Source organism: Chiloscyllium plagiosum, chromosome 31, assembly GCF_004010195.1.
Source record: "Chiloscyllium plagiosum isolate BGI_BamShark_2017 chromosome 31, ASM401019v2, whole genome shotgun sequence".
Classification (NCBI taxonomy): domain Eukaryota; kingdom Metazoa; phylum Chordata; class Chondrichthyes; order Orectolobiformes; family Hemiscylliidae; genus Chiloscyllium; species Chiloscyllium plagiosum.
The window spans coordinates 43,163,733-43,180,709 of NC_057740.1; the positions used below are offsets into that span (position 1 = coordinate 43,163,733).

The 16,977-nt window shown below is 41.9% G+C and overlaps 1 protein-coding gene across 1 annotated transcript in view; it reads left to right on the top strand.

Annotated features, from left to right (window-relative positions):
- LOC122565064 (homer protein homolog 3-like) overlaps positions 1-14,944 on the top strand; it is a gene marked incomplete at its 5' end in the record, with an annotated part of 29,102 nt that extends 14,158 nt beyond the window's left edge. Inside the window, 5 exons of the mRNA XM_043720694.1 lie at positions 1,465-1,607; positions 5,420-5,576; positions 6,661-6,771; positions 8,537-8,617; positions 8,771-14,944. Coding sequence (XP_043576629.1) covers positions 1,465-1,607; positions 5,420-5,576; positions 6,661-6,771; positions 8,537-8,617; positions 8,771-8,968 — 690 coding nt within the window. The remainder of the gene's footprint in view (positions 1-1,464; positions 1,608-5,419; positions 5,577-6,660; positions 6,772-8,536; positions 8,618-8,770) is intronic.
- Between the last annotated feature and the right edge of the window lie 2,033 nt (positions 14,945-16,977).

Below are 16,977 nucleotides of genomic sequence, written 5' to 3' on the forward strand. Positions count from 1 at the left end.
GTCCTAGGATGGATGTGTTGTCCCAGTCAAACTGGTGCCTTTTTTCTGGATGCTAGTGATAGTGGGTCATGTCTTTTGGTGGCGAGTTGCTGTTGTGTATCCTGGTGGCTAGCTTCCTGTCCGTCTGTCCAATGTAGTGTTTGTTACAGTCCCTCTAGAGTATTTTGTAAATGACATTAGTTTTGCTGATTGTTGGTATAGGGTCCTTTAGGTTCATCAGGAGCTATTTCAGTTCATTTACAAAATACCCTGCAAGGACTGTAACAAACACCACATCGGACAGACAGGCAGAAAACTGCCACCAAATTACACGAACACCAACTAGCCACCAAAGGACATGACTCACTATCACTAGTATCCTTACATACAGAAAAAAAAACACCACTTTGACTGGGTCAACACATCCATCTCAGGACAGACCAAACAGAGACACACATGGGAATTCCTAGAGGCCTGTCATTCAAACCAGAACTCCATCAATAAACACATTGTTTTGGACCCCATTTACCAACCTTTGAGGAAAAAAAACAGAAATGATATCACCCACCTTAACAAACCAAGACACATAAACAGAAAGCGGGACAGAACACCAGCGCTTCACCGGAGGTTCCCTGATGATGTTAGCTAGCATGGTGATGAAACGTCTGAAAACAAACCTGCCAGCTCAGCGAGCAAACCTACAACCTCAATCAAACAACTCACTGGAAGAAGAGCCTCCACAAATATCCCCATCCTCGATGAGGGAAGAGCCCAGCACATCGGTTCAAAAGATAAGGCTGAAGCATTTGCAACAATCTTCAGCCAGAATTGAGTGGATGGTCAATCTCTGCCTCCTCCAGTGGTCCCCAGTATTTCACATACCAGTCTTCAGCCAATTCAACCCATATGATATCAATGGATGACCTCTGTCTTGAATATATTCAACAACTTAACATCTACAAACCCCTGTGGTAGAGAAATCCAAACACACACAACCATGTTACTAAAGACACCTCTCCTCATCTGGCAGTTTATCCTGAAACTGTGATGTTTAGTTTATTACTGACTGTCTCTCTTTCTCTATGCATTTTCTTTGTATCTCTTCTAAATTTCTTTAAGAATTTCTCTCTCTGTGGCTCGAACCTTGTGTGTGTGTGTCTCTCTCTCTCTCTCCCCCTCCCTCCCTCGCTCCCCCCTCTACCCATACCCCTATTCTTGTTTTCTGTCTTGCCTTCTGTCTCTTTATCCTCTTCCTAATTCTTTCTCTCTCACTTGTTTATCTCTTGACTCTGTCTTATGCTCATTCTCCTAAAATATTTCCTGTTGCTCCCATGGTTTATACATCAGCATATGTTCTCGAGTCGAGATTCCTATATTCTTGGAATGTTGATGAGTGTTATGATTGGTCTCCCATGTCTCTTGTCCTATTTTAGTATTTGTCTATGGTGGTGAGGATCGATTTGTTAAATGTCCGCTCTGCTTTAGGAATTGTCAGGAGATCTTCATTCACCTCCATTGCAACCAGGCAGTGCGAATGGGAGCAGTGGTCCAAAACTGTACCACTCAGAGAGCTGTGATGGGGAAGTGATGCTGGATAGTGCTCGTCTTAAGACACTCTTCGCCCAGGGGTAAGTATCTGTCATCTTAGTCTGTGTTCCCAATCATGTGTAACCACACATACTGTCAGTTGACATACAGACAGGAAATGGTAACAACCTCTCCTCAATTATGTCAGTACTGTCAGGAAGTGCTGGATCACTCTGAAATATTTTAAATTTTCCTGTCGCCTAACACTCATTGTAATACTCAGGAAATGGGAGATGCTGATTATGAATATGCTTTATCTAATATCATGGCACTAAGGCTGCCTATGCAAGAGGGGCCCAGGTTCCATTTCTACCTGAAGCTGGTTAAGCTGTTATCTGTGTGTATGGAATGAGTTGCCAGAGGAAGTGGTGGAGGCTGGTACAATTGCAACATTTAAAAGACATCTGGATGGGTATATGAATAGGAAGGATTTAGAGGGATGTGGACCATTTGCTGGCAGGTGGGACTAGATTGGGTTGGGATATCTGGTCGGCATGGACGGGTTGGACCGAAGGGTCGGTTTCCATGCTGTACATCTCTAAGACTCTATGACTCTAATGATTTAGGAGAGACATTCAATTTGGTATCCCAATTCTGATTGCAATGACTCATGCCAGAGGAATTGGTGGAGACTGATACAATTACAACATTTAAAAGGCATCTGGATGGGTGCATGAAGAGGAAGGGTTTAAGAGGGATATAGGCTAAGTCCTGCAAACAGAACTAGATTAATTTAGGATATCTGGTCGGCATGGACAAATTTGACTGAAAGGTCTGTTTCTGTGTTGTTCAGCTCTATGATAGCTCAATTTTTAAAAAATTCATTCATAGGATGAGGGCATCATAGGCAGGGCCAGCCTTTAATGCCCAGCTATAAGCCACCTCCCTGAACCACTGCAGTCCTTGGGGAATAGGAACACCCACAGTAGTGTTAGCAAAAGACTTCCAGCAGTTTTACCCAGTGATTGTGAAGGAACAGCAACAATATGGTTCCAGGTCAGGATGGGGTCCAGCTTGAAGGGGAAAAATCGACCTCATGAGCCACCATTCAATAAAATCATGGCCAATCGGACTGTGGCCTCCCACCATCATTGACTCCCTGCCTTTTTAATGAAAAATCTCTCAAACTTGACAGGCAATATATTTAATGACTCAGCTTCCGCTTTTCTCTGGGGGAGAGAATTCCATATATTAACAATCCGCTGAAAGAAGAAATTCCTGCTCATCTCAAGTCTTATCCTGTTTAAACAAGCTGTTCCCTTATTTGACAAATATAGGTCCCTTACAATCATTAACAAAGAAAATTATAATGGGGAGCAAAGGGAAGGCAAACCAATTAAATACATATTTTGCTTCTGTGTTCACAAGAAGGACACAAATAATGTTTCAAAAATATTGGGGAACACCAGGTGTGTAGGGACAGGGAGGAAATCAGTATTCATAGTGAAATAGGGTTGGGTAAACTGATGGGATTAAAGATCGATAAATCCCCACGACCCAATAATCTACATTCCAAAGTACATAAGGAAGTGGCTGTCAAAATAGTGGATGTGTTGGTGTTCACCTTTCAAGATTTTAGACTTAATGGAATGGTAAAAAAGGAGGTAAGGAGAAGCAGGAAATTATTGTCCGGTTAGCCTATCATTGGTAGTAGAGTCCAATGTTGAAGATTTAATACCAGACCACTTGAAAAACAGCAGCAAGATTGGATAGTGTCAGCTTGGACTTACAAAACAGAAATTATGTTTTTGATGAATGTACTGAAATCTTTTGAGGATGTCACTAATAAAGTTAATTAAGGAGCTAGCAGCTGTGGTTTACTTGAACTTTCACAAGGCTTTTGGTAAGGTCCCACATAACAGACTAACATGTAAAATTAGAGTAGAATAGAATCGTTACAGTACAGAAAGAGACCATTCAGCTCAGAGTTTGTACTGACCCTCCAAACGCAGACTCCAGCCCCCACCCTAACCTTGTAATCCCATATTTCTAGTGGCCAATCCCTGATCAGTACAGGCAATTTATCATGAACAGTCCACCTAACCTACACACCTTTGGACTATGGGAGGAAACCAGAGCACCCGGCAGAAACCCATGCAGACACTGGGAGAATGTACAAACTCCGCAGTTGCCTGAGGCTGGATATAACCTGGGTCCTTGGTGCTGTGAGGCAGCAGTGCTAACCACTGAGCAGTCATGTTATACATTAAAGTTCGTGGGATTGGGGATGGTGTACTTGACAGGGTTAGAGAACTGGTTGGCAGACAGGAAACATAAGTAGCAATAAAGTGATCTTTTTCCGTGTGGCAGCCAGTTACTAGTATTGTACCGCAGGGATCAGTATTTGGATCCCAGTTATTCACAATATAATGATTTAGATTAGATAACTAAATATAATATTTCCAAGTTTGCAGGCTAATATAAAGCTGGGTGAGAGAGTGAACAGTGCAGAGTTACTTCAGTGTGATTTGGGCAAAGAACAGTAGAGCACAGGTATAGGCCTTTCGGCCCACCAAGACTGCACCAACACATGATGCCTTTCTAAACTGAAAACCTCATGTTGCCTTGTGGTCCATAATCCCTCTATTCCCTGCCTATTCATGTATCTGTCAAGAATGGCTCTTCAACGTTGCTATCATATCCACTTCCACCACCTCCTCTGGCTGTACATTCCAGGCAGTCACCACCCTCTGTGGAATAAAAACTTGCCCCTCACATCTTCTTTAAAACTTATCCCCTTCTATCTTAAACCTGTGGCAGCACAGTGGTTAGTACTTCTGCCTCACAGTGCCAATGTTTGATTCCAGTTTGCGTGGAGCTTGCACGTTCTCCATGAGTCTGCATGTGTTTCCACTGGGTGCTCCGGATCCCCCCCACACTCCAACGATGTGCAGATTAGGTGGATTAGCCATGATAAAAACAAGATTATGAGATTAGGGTGGGGAGCTGGGTCTGGGTAGTATGCAAGGTCGGTGCAGGTTCGATGGATCAAATGGCCTCTTTCTGCACTGTCGGGGTTCTATATCCCCTGGTAATTCTCTTCCAAACCATTTATATATTAGGAACAATAGCTGACCCAAAACAGGTTGAGCCCAAAACATTGAATGTTTTCAAGAAGGAATTAGATATAATTCCTAAGGCTAAAGGATTCAAAGGGCATGGGGTGAAAGCAGGAATAGGGGACTGAGTGGGATGATCAGCCATGATCATACTGAATGGCAGAGCAAGCTAATTGGGCGCAATTGGCTTGTTCCTCTTATTGTCTACATTTCTATGTATTTTGAAACTCTTGTCATCTAATTCCTAATTTCCTCATGATGGAAACATACTCTTAGCATCTCTCCTGCCCAGCCCCACCAGAATCTTATGTTTTAATAAAATCACTTCACTCATTCTTCTAAACTCCAAGAATATAAACCTAAACTGCTCAACCTTTCTTTATAAGACAAACATTTGAATTGTTTCTAATGCAGTTATGTTTCTCCTTGAGTAAGGTGACCAAATTATGTCTGGTACTCCAGTTACTATACAGGTCTACACCACAGAAAAAGGCCTTTCCATCCATTGAGTCTGTGCTGGTCAAATAAGCACCTAACTGGTACAGAACTGCCAATGTCCTGGTTGGGGTGGGAATGCTGATTTTAGAGTTGTCTGATTTGTCTGCGAAATGGTTATTGATCTTGGGCTGTTTGCTGGCTTGAGGGAGAGGTTAAAATAACTTCTAGAGGGTCAGGTGCGAACTGTATTCTGCAGATCACTCTTTGTATTGAATCTCACATCCCTCCCACCTCCTCCCATCAATAATCTCACCATTCTGATGTTACTGATACTCTGTCCCTCTCTCCATCTCCAGCTCTATTGGGGAGTCACAGTGGGAGTTGGAGCTGTTTGCACTGCAGGAGAGCAACGCGAAGCTGGTTCAGGCACTGCATGAGTCAAATGTCACTGTTGAGCAATGGAAAAAACAGCTGTCAGCTTATAAAGAAGAGACAGAAAAACTGCGAGACCGGGTGAGAGTCTTACTGCAGGAACGCCTCTGGCTCGGTGGACAGGGGTAATGGAACAGCACTCTTGTCCCCTGGATTTATCCATTCCATGCCAGCTCGGTGCCTGGCCCCTGACATCTCTTTGCATAACTGGAGCCAGATGATCTCTCACAAGCCGAAGAAAAATGTTACTGAGTTAGTGACATCCTTTGCTGCTGTTAATACGAGGTGGACACTAAAATCCAAAGCTAGAGGATCCTAGGACTCTGACTTTAGCAAGCAACCCCCCACCCCCCCCACCCCCAAAAAAAATCACAAACCTGGTTACAGTTTGGAAGTACTGGCTTTTGGAGTGCTGCCCCTTCATCAGGTGGTTGTGGACTATAAGATCATAAGACAGAACTTATAGCAAAAGATTACAGCGTCATGCAACTGAAATGATATTTGAACAAACCTGGATTGTTGTTCAGTTTTCTATCTTTTAGAATGGGTTGCAGACTTCAGTTCATTAATTTGTAAATCCCAGAACTTCATTGAAGTCACCTTCTTTTATAAAGTCTTTATAAAGTCTCAGTAGCACATCACACCTTCTTGAGATAAGTTAAGGTTTTATAACAAAAGATGACATCTCGCTCAGACAATGCATTAAAGGTGTGAGGTTAGAGTCTGTCTGTATCCCAATCTTGAGTCAGACTGGTTCTATTTCCAAAGTGGAATTTACAAATTATTATATATATTGACTGTCTGCAGGTTGTGCATTTTTTGAGCAAAATAGAATATATCTGCAAATATAATTCTGCAAATACAAATTCACCCATAAACTTTTGTGTGAGAGTGTGCATCCCCACAAATTCCCCCAAAGTGAAAGAAGTGCTTTTCTGCTGGTAGCTAATAATTTCTCATTGTTTTCTCTCCCTCACCTTGCCATCTCCAACCCTTTCTATCCTCTGCCTCTTACCCCACATACACCTTTCTCCACCCCTATACCTTTCTCATTTTTCTACCCTTCACTCTTAATCCTGTCCCATCCACTACACCTCACCACTTCTCTCCTTCCTCCTCTCCTACCCCTTTCCCACCCTCTCTCCTATCCACACACCAATTGCAGGTTATTGAGCTCGAATCACAAGGTGAGGCAGTTGTAACAGTTGCAACTCGAAATACGGACCTCAGCCAATCAGTGGAAGAGCTCGAGACGCTGTTAAAGGAAAAGGAGGAGGTAATCTCACCTCTCTGACATCACTGAAACACTCAGGGCAATAATCTCCACAGGAGTCCATGTTGGGACCACAACTATTCACATTATAAGTTAACAATCTGCACAAAGGAACTATAAGGGCATTGTTGCTAAGTCTGCAGATGGCACAAACTTAGGTGGAGGGACATGTAGTATTGAGGAAGTGAGAAGGCTGCAGAAGGACTCAGACAAGATAGGAGAGGGGCAAAGAAGTGGTAATATAATATGGATGTGTGTGATTACGCACTTTGGTAGAATGACTAGAGATGCAAATTGTTTTCAAAATGGGAAAAGGCTTCAGAAATCTGCAGCACCGAGGGACTTGGGAGTTCAGATTCAGGATTCTCTTAAGATTGACATGCAAGCGAGTTGGCAACAAGGCAAATGCAATGTTTGAAATTCAAGATGGGCTAGAACATAAGACAGAGATATACTGCTGAAGCAGTTCAGACCACATTTGGATTATTGTGAGCAGTTTTGGGCACCACAGCTAAGGAACGATATGCTGGTGTTAGAGGGGATTCAGAGGAGGTATAAAGAATGATACCATGGATTATGGACTTATCAGATGAGAAGCAGTTGAGGACTCTGGATCTGTACTGAACGGAGTTCAGAAAGATGAGAGGCAGTCTCATTGAAATTAACAGAATTCCGAGGGCCTGGATAGAGTGGATGTGGAAAGGCATTTCTAGTAGGAGGAGAGATAGAAACCACAAAGTGAAGGGACAACCCTTTAGAATTTATTTTTTTTAAGATTAGTTTCCCTACAGTATGGAAACAGGCCCTTTGGCCCTACAAGTCCACACCGACCCTCTGAAGATTAACCCACCCAGACCCATTCCCCTATCCTACATTTACTGAAGCACCTAACACTATGGGCAATTTAGCATGGCCAATTCACCTGACCTGCACATCTTTGGACTGAGAGGGGAAACCGGAGCACCTGGAGGAAACCCAAGCAGATACGGGGAGAACATGCAAACTCCACACAGTCACCCGAGGCGGGATTTGAACTTGGGTCCCTGGCGCTGTGAGGCTGCAGTGACTGAGATGATGAGGAATTTCTTCAGCCAAAGGGTAGTGACTCTGTGGAACTCATTGCCACAGAGGGCTGTGGAGGCCAAGTCATTGACTGTATTTAAGACAGAGATAGGTTGGCCCTTAATTAGTAAGGGGATCGAAGGTTATGGGAGAAGGCAGAATGGAGTTAAGAAATATATCAGCTGTGATCGAATGGCTAAGCTGACCCAATGGGCTAATTGATCTAATTCCACTCCTATATTTTATGGTCTAATGGTCTCACCCCTCTGAAACATTAAGGGTAATGATCTCATGTCTCTGAATTGAACTGTACAGATCATAAACACTAGCCTGCAGCAGTTGAAACAAAAGGTTGGTTTGAGTTCTATACACTTTGTCTCATTTTGGAAGCCATGCTTTGTCCCTTGGTGTGTGTAAACATGCCATTTGTCTGTGATGAGTTCAGGCTATCTGCATGTTTTGAGTCCTGAGCTGAGCAAAGGAGAGAAACATGATCTAGCAAGAATCCAAAGAGATTTATTGAACATCGGAGTCTGGTATCAGAGTCCAGTTTCCTTGTCCCGTGACATTGTGTTCTCTGTGCAGCAAAGGGCCCACCCCTGGCTCCATCTGTCTCTTGGACCCAGAAAAGTCTGCCCTCCCCCTTGGTAACATGATCTCCCCAGTGTTAAAAACTCTTTGTGCTTGATTATTTTGATTCTCACAGGAGATCCAGATGCTGAGAAGCCAGAAGTCTGATGTAACCGATTTAGAAAGTGACCGGGAGGAAGCCCTGCTCAGACTGCAGGTACAGTCAGAAGTGGAGGTTGGGTTGTGTGTTTGATGCGTTGTCCAGTTCACTTCCTACAAGAGCTCTATAATCAGCAAGTAGACCAGGCTGTGTGCCTGGACAGAGCAGCATCTTACTGAATCTCACTGAATGTTTGACGGTTTTTCTCAGGAAGTTGAGAGCCGGAATGCTGATCTGGAGCAGCAGCTACAGGATGTGGAGCAGACACTGGTTGACTGTGTGAATGATCGAGAGAGGATTCAGTGCGATGCACGAAAGCTGCTGGATATCCTTGACGTCAAGCTTTATGAATTGAACGATTTGCGACATGGTTTAGCTAAAATTGCCGAGAAGGAGGAGAAGTCTTGAAATGTATGACTAGCCTGAGAGCAGCGCATCAATTGTTTCACTTTGATATCCGTTGTTCCTCAATCTCAGCAATCTCCTCAATATCATCAATCACTGATCCCCATTCCCATCATACTACTTTACATTCACTTCTGTTTCACCAACTCAGATGAGGTCACAGGATCTGAGCAGCAATAGCACTGACCTCTCAGGTATTTCTGTAAATCAGCATTTCACCGCCAGGTTCAGAAGGTGCAAATCCAAAGCTGCAGCTTATCCATGCCGTGGTTCACTCTTGGCTTCCAATCAACTAATTCCTCAATGGCTGTTTTGCTTATATCAATTACCCTGAAATGCTTCTTCTGTTTATTCAAATCTCCTTTCACATCTATAACTGAATGAGCTTACTGGCCATTCAGTAAGTGAGCAAGTGGCCCAATTTCATTCTCAGAAGACACTTTGTTCAAGATGACACAATATGAACTTGATAAAATAAACCAGTCAGCAAGACCTACATCCCTCATTGTAACACTCTGATGTACCCCACACCCTTTGTTGGAACACTCTGATATATCCCCCATCCCTGTCACACATTTGACACTACACCTTGGGTCAGAATTTCAATCTCAAATTGGGTTGTGGGTGTTGGGAAATTGAAAGTATCTGTAACAATGGATTCCTCATTGCTGTAGAGCAGATGATGGCTGCAGTCAGGCAGGGTGCTCCTGGAGAAAGTTCAGGGGCAGCCAAAGGGCCTGCCAGATCTTTAAAAGGAGCTGTCTCTCAGTCACCAGAATAACAGAAAAGCCTTCATGTTCCCTCACCAGCTCTTCGTCTTCATGTATTTCGTCTATTAGCTCAGGCCCCCATGGCCCTACATGCTGCTTATTGCCTAGTTATGATACCTCAAACAACCCATGATCCTATGCCAGGCCATGGCACCTCAATCCCCATTCACCCACTATATAGAAGCATTGAAGGTTGGATGTGTAGAAAAAATGCTGAAGAAATTATTTGTTGATTTTTAAAAAGTTCTCCATATTACAGCCAATAAATGTGTCAAACATAAGAAATGGGATTAAAAGCAGATCAGTTGGTCCCACAAACCTGCTCCGACATTCAATATTATCATGGGCGCTCTGGTTACTCCACATTCCCATGAGCCCCAATAATTGTTCACCCCACTGCTCATCAAGGATCCAACTACCCTGCCTTAAAACGTTCAAAAGTGCTTCCACTGCTTTTTGAGGAAAATAGAAGGCTTACAAGTAATATACATAAGTTGAGTGAGTGGGCAAATATATGCCAGCTGCAGGTTAATGTGGATAAGTATGAAGTTATCCACTTTGGGAGGAAATACTGAATGTCAGAAGATCATATAAATGGTGATAGATTGGGATATATTGATGTACAAAGGGACCTGGGTGTCCTTGTACACAAATCACTGAAAGCAAGAATGTAGGCGTAGTAAGTAGTTAAGAAGGCTGGTTTTCATTGCAAGGGGATGAGAGTAAAGAAGTAAGTCTTATTGCAGCTGTACCAGGTTTTGGTGAGACCACACCGGTAGTATTTTATGCTGTTTTAGTCTCTACCAAAGTAAGGATATACAGTGGCAGTTCATCATATAAAGAGAGAGTGCAACCAGCTTTATTCACTGGAGTGTAGAGGCACTCTAATTGAAACACAGAAAATTCTGACATGACTGGACGTGTTGCCCCCCCCTCCCCTGGTTTGGGAGGGGAGTTCTCAAATAAGGGGTCATGGTCTCAGGATACAGGATATGCCATTTCAATTGAGATGTGAAGAAATTTCTTGACTGAAAGGGTGGTGAACCTGTGGAATTCTCTAACACAAAGCTGTGGTGATGAAGTCACTGAATATATTTTTTTAAAAAGCTAGATTTCTAGACACTAAAGGTATCAAATGGCATAACGAGAGACTAGGAGACTACAATAAGATGGAGGATCAGCCATGACTATACTGAATGACTGGACTGGGTTTGATAGGCCAAATGACCTACTACTGTTCCTATTTTGTATGTTTCCAGGCTTTCTAAAGATGACTGACAGTTAACTGTCAAGCTTTCGTTAAATAGTAAACCAGACAGATTGATACATTAATTGGAGGAATGAAACAGGAATGTCTGATATTACTTAAATGGCTACCATGTATTTTATTGATTCATCCCAATGCTATATAAAAAATAACAGGTCATTTACTGTTTCTCTCTCTACAGTTGCTGCCAGACTTGCTGAGTTTCTTCAGTACTTTTTATTTTTAAGCCTTCAAACTGTGTCACTGGTAACTGATTCACCTGCCACTAAACAGTTCATCCTTATTTGTTTCCTTTGTTCTTTAATGGGATGTAGGCATCACAGGCAAGCATGATAGCAGCAGCATTTGTTGCCTATTCCAAGTTTCATTTGAACTGTTTTATGTCTCTCGATCATTTCTGAGGACAGTTAGGAGTCAACCACATTGTTGTGGGTCTGAAGTCACATGTAAACCAGATCATTTAATGGTGGAAGGTTTCCTTCCCTAAAAGACATTATGGATTTATAATAAGCAATGAGAGCTTCATGATCACCATCACTGAGAATGGCTCACTATTCCAGGTTTATTGATTGAATTTGATCAATTTACTCTTTCAATACTCTTTAAAATGTTGAACACTTTAACTAAAACTTCTCTTACTGTTCTCTGTTGTAAAGAGAACAATGTCAGCTTCTTTGGGTCTCTCACATTCACTGAAGCCCCTTATCCCTGGTACCATTTCAGTAAATCACTTCTACATCTGCTCTATGACATCCTTCTTGAAGTAGGGTGTTCAATATGAGACACGTTACTTCAGCTGGGGCTTAGTCAGTGATTTATAGAGGTTCAGCATAACTTCCTTATCCTTGTACTTTGTCTTTTTAAATATAGCACAGGATCCCTTACTTTGTCATTGTACTCTGCTTTAAAGATTTAAATACACACTTCTAGGTCTCTCTCTGTTTCTGCAGCCCTTTTAAAATTGTATAATTTAGTTTATTTTGCCTTTCATTATTCTTCCCACCAAAATGTAACATATCACATTTTTCTGCACTACAGTATATTGCATTGCCTGATAGTCTGTGTCCTTGTGAACTCTAGTATTAGCCGCTTCATTTTTCACTGCAATTACGTTTTGTATTATCTGCAAAATTTGAAATTATACTCTGTATTCCCAAGTGCAAGCCATGAGTACACATCAAAAAGAGCAGTGATCCCAACACCTATCCCTGGGGAACACCAGAGTATACTGAGCCTATGTCCTGTGAATGAATAAGAAAACAACATGCCTCCACTCTGAGAAACACCCACTCACTACAACCATCTACTTTCTGACTTTTAGCCAGTTTCTTGTCCGTGCTGCCAGTATTTCTTTAAAGCCATGGGCTACAATTTTGTTAACAAGCCCATGATGTGGTATTTTATCAAGGATCTTTTCAATGTCCTAGGGTCAAATATCTCTGATTACTGGTTGTCAGTGTCATTTGTATGTACTGTGTTTTTAATGATTCACACAGTTGTTTATGATGTGTGTGCTAAGGTTTATGAATTAATCCCCAAAGGTTCTGTAACCTTGTTTATAGGTGGCAGCAGACTAGTATAGTTAGTAAGTGGTGGAGAACATAGATTTATGTAGCATTAGATGTGTGTTCAAGTTTGATTACTGAGCTGTACATTTTAATTAATGTAGCTCATTGTGCTGTGCAGTTCTGTCAGAGTGAAGTTTGCTTTTATGGAGGATTAGAACTTGGAGCTCAGAATCCCAAACAGTGATTGTCAGGGATCAGATGAAATGGATTGCTGATCTGACCACGAAAATAGATTTAATTAAGTGTCTGATTTCTGCAAGTGACTACATCAACCTGGTCTTTATTTCTTAAATAAACCTTAACCTGTAAAGTTAATCTTGATCTTCTTCCATGTTTCACCAAGTTTATTGAGTCACGTCAAGTAGATATGAGGTTACAGTTTGAGTGGTAAATGTCACCCAGCATTCCTGCTCCTTATCAATACTCAGTGAATTTTAGGTTAGAGAGAGAAGGGAAATTAGGTAGTGGCCCTGCTCCTGATCACTGGCCAGTGACCACTGCTGTGCAATTTAGATTAGAACTGTAATACTGGTTGAATAGTGACTCACCAACATGTTTAACATCTCTCTCTCTCTCTCTATTTTATCTCCATGTTCCAGTCTTCCTATGATGCTATGTTGGAACTCTGCATGAGCTATCAGAGTGAACTGTATCCTGCCTGTCACTGGTATTAGAGTCAGTATTGGTTCACCTGGAACTCAATGCTCCTGGGAACCATTTGCATTTGTTGCTTCCAGTGGCAAAGGAAAAATGTTCACTTTGCTAATCCCCTCATATTTACCAAATTTTTTAAATGATTGGCAGTCTGAAATGATGAACTTCTTTCATTTTCCAAGCCAAAGACTCTCAAGTTGAACACTAAGAATTAGGTTTTTCTTAAAATGTAGAAATAATTCCAAAACAAACCAAAGCTTATCCTCAAACCCCAATCTTCTCACCCACTTGATCCCCGATTCTATAAACCCAATTCTATAAAACACAAGTTGCCACTTCGTCCATTTTTTTAATGAGAAACAAGAACTCCATATTTCTGACAGGCTGAGGGCTCCCTCACAAATTAGGAGCCGAAGTTCCATTCTGACATTTCTCCCATAGTGCAGAACTGTCAGGGAAATGCAAACCATGCTCCATTTTCACAGCAGCCAGCAACCATGTTCTTAAAGATCCAGCATCAGAGACAGCCATTTTGACAGCGTCTGTCAAATGATAAAAGTGAGGAGAGAGTGTTGGAGGGGGTATGGGGTAGGGTGCTTGGGGCTAGAATACAAGGTGGCAAGTGGCCCAAGTGAGTGATGCAGTGTTTTAGGGTGGGTTGGGATGGGTGGGAGAAATCTGGTCTGACAGGGGCTGTTCAGGTCCCGAGTAAGTCAGATTCAAAGCAGGGTGGAGTATCAGGTCAGAGACTGGGACTGTAAGTGGTCTGAAGAGGTAAGTATGATGGCAACTAAATTGTTAGGAGTTACATTATATGTTTAAAAGTCTAACTACTCTGAGAACTATTTACATATTTTCATTGGAATTCTCTAATCTCTCCAATTTAAATGGATACTTTCAAACAGTACCCGCATAGGGGAATTGCCCAGCGGAATATTCCATTTCCAGGGCAATTACTTCAGAGTCTGCTACATGGGAATTGCATTGAGTCCCCAGGTGCAACTCCCAACTACACTGGAACAACAATTATGTCTGGCCTTCATAAAAAGTGGCACCCTCCTTCAGCCATAAATTCATATGGGATCTAAATAAAACACAGTCACCTGGAAACTACATCCCAATCAGACCCTGGACCAATGAGCACTCAGTCAGGCTACACACCAATCATCAAACTTTGTGTTAAAACTCTCAAGATTGTTTAGATCAGAAATTATATGGTATTTATTCCTTGGATAAATAATTAGAATTAATAATTATTATTGAATCACTAGAGGACTTTGATATTTGTATAAAATAAACTGAACTTTGTTAACATATTAGAGATTCATTAAATTCTGCAATTTATAATCAGGACACACATTGAGTACAGTACATAGACTATACATAGCACATCAGCAATTGTGTACATGACATGTATGCAGTATACATGGAGGCAGAATGTGTACTTTAGACAGCAGCAGAGAGGTTTATGTGACATATGTACACAATATGTACGATCTCTGGGTAGTGTATTTGATTATACTAACCGTATTTCATGCATACAGTATCTACAATATTTATATGGAGCAGAACATATCATATCAACACTTAGCATCAGACTGCGAGATTCTAATTTTGACTGATAACCTGTTAATAATCCAGTCCTATATAAGCCTTTTAAAAGTTGAAAGAATTGTAAAGTCTTTCTCTGAACAAACAAATAAAGTGCATCATCAAATTATCCTGACATCTGTTTCTTTCATAATCAAAACTCAGATCTTAAATTGTCAAACATCAGCACAAGGATGATCACTCACCGTGTAATTATTCAGCAGGGTACGGCTCACGCACTGTATAACTGTACAGAGACAATATTTATTCAGCAGGGTAAGAGTTACTTACTGTGTATCTAACAGTAACCTTTACTTCTAGATTCTCCCATAAGAGGCAATATCTCCTCACCTACCCTGTCAAGACCCTTCATTATCTCATATGTTTCACTCAAATTATCTTTTAATCTTCTGAATTCCAGCAGATACCAGGCAAACCTGTACAACGTTTCCAAATAAGACATCCACCCCACTCCCATTCTAGGTATTAGTCCAAAATCATCTCTGAATTTGCCTCCCTCCAAATTGCACAGCTTTGCAATCTCGAACTATTTAGATATGTTTTTCTTAAATTCTTCTCAAAATTGACAATTTCACATTTTCCACACAATATTTACCATTTGCCAGATCTTTATCCTATCACTTTAACATATCCCGATCTGTTTGCAACCTGGTGTCCTCTTCACAACTTACTTTCCTTAGTATCTTTGTGTCAGCAAACTTTGCAACCATATCTCTGTCCTTTCATCCTGGTCATTAATTTCATCAGTGGGTATACAATCCAAGCTAGCTTCGGATGGAATAGGCAGGCCCCTTGCAGAAGCAGAATTGTGGAATAGTGCAAACAGAAAGATTTTTTAAAAATGTCAATACCAGCAGCAGAAGGGGGAGAGGCCTGGGTCCAGGCACAACACCAACAAGACAGAGGGAATAAGGGGGGGGGAGAAAGAGCGAGGGTGGTGGAGGAGGAAGGAAGGGAAGGGGAGATGAGAGATGGGAGGATGAACATAAGAACTAGGAGCAGGAGTAGGCCATTCAGCCCTTCGAGCCTGCTCTACCACTCAATAAGGTCATGGCTGTTCTTTTTATGGACTCAGCTCCACTTATAGAGTCATAGAGATGTACAGCATGGAAACAGACCCTTCGGTCCAACCGGCCATGCCGACCAGATATCCCAACCCAATCTACTCCCACCTGCCAGCACCCGACCCATATCCCTCCAAACCCTTCCTATTCATATACCCATCCAAATGCCTCTTAAATGTTGCAATTGTACCAGCCTCCACCACATCCTCTGGCAGCTCATTCCATACATGTACCACCCTCTGCGTGAAAACGTTGCCCCTTAGATCGCTTTTATATCTTTCCCCTCTATGCCCTCTAGTTCTGGACTCCCCGACCCCAGGGAAAAGGTTTTGCTTATTTATCCTATCCATACCCCTCATAATTTTGTAAACCTCTATAAGGTCACCCCTCAGCCTCCAATGCTCCAGGGAATTTTCACCATATCCTTTAATTCCTTTATTTTTCAAAAAAAGTATCAACCTTAGCTTTAAAAATGATTTCTGAAGTAGTGTCAACTATTTCCCTGGGCAAAGAATTCCATAGATTAACAACCCTCTGGGTGAAGAAGTTCCTTCTCAGTTCAATTCTAAACCTGCTTCCTCTAATCTTGAGGCCATGCCCTCTTGTCCTAGTTTCACCCACCAGTGGAAACATCTATTTATATTTTATCGATTCCCTTCATAATTTTATATATTTCTATAAGATCCTCCCTCATTCTTCTAAATTCCAAAGAATATAATCCCAATCTACTCAGTCTCTCCTCATAATCCAACCCCCTCAATTCTGGAATCAATCCTAGTGAACCTCCTCTGCACCCCCTCCAGTACCTGTACATCCTTTCTTAAGTAAGGAGACCAAATCTGCACACACTACTCCAAATGTGGCCTCACCAGCACCTTGTACAGCTGTAACATTACCTCTCTGCTTTTAAAGCAGAGAGGTAATGTTACATTCCTGAAGAAGGGCTTATGCCTGAAACGTCGATTCTCCTGTTCCTTGGATGCTGCCTGACCTGCTGCTCTTTTCCAGCAACACATTTTCAGCTCTGATCTCCAGCATCTGCAGACCTCACTTTCTCCTCTCTGCTTTTAAACTCAAC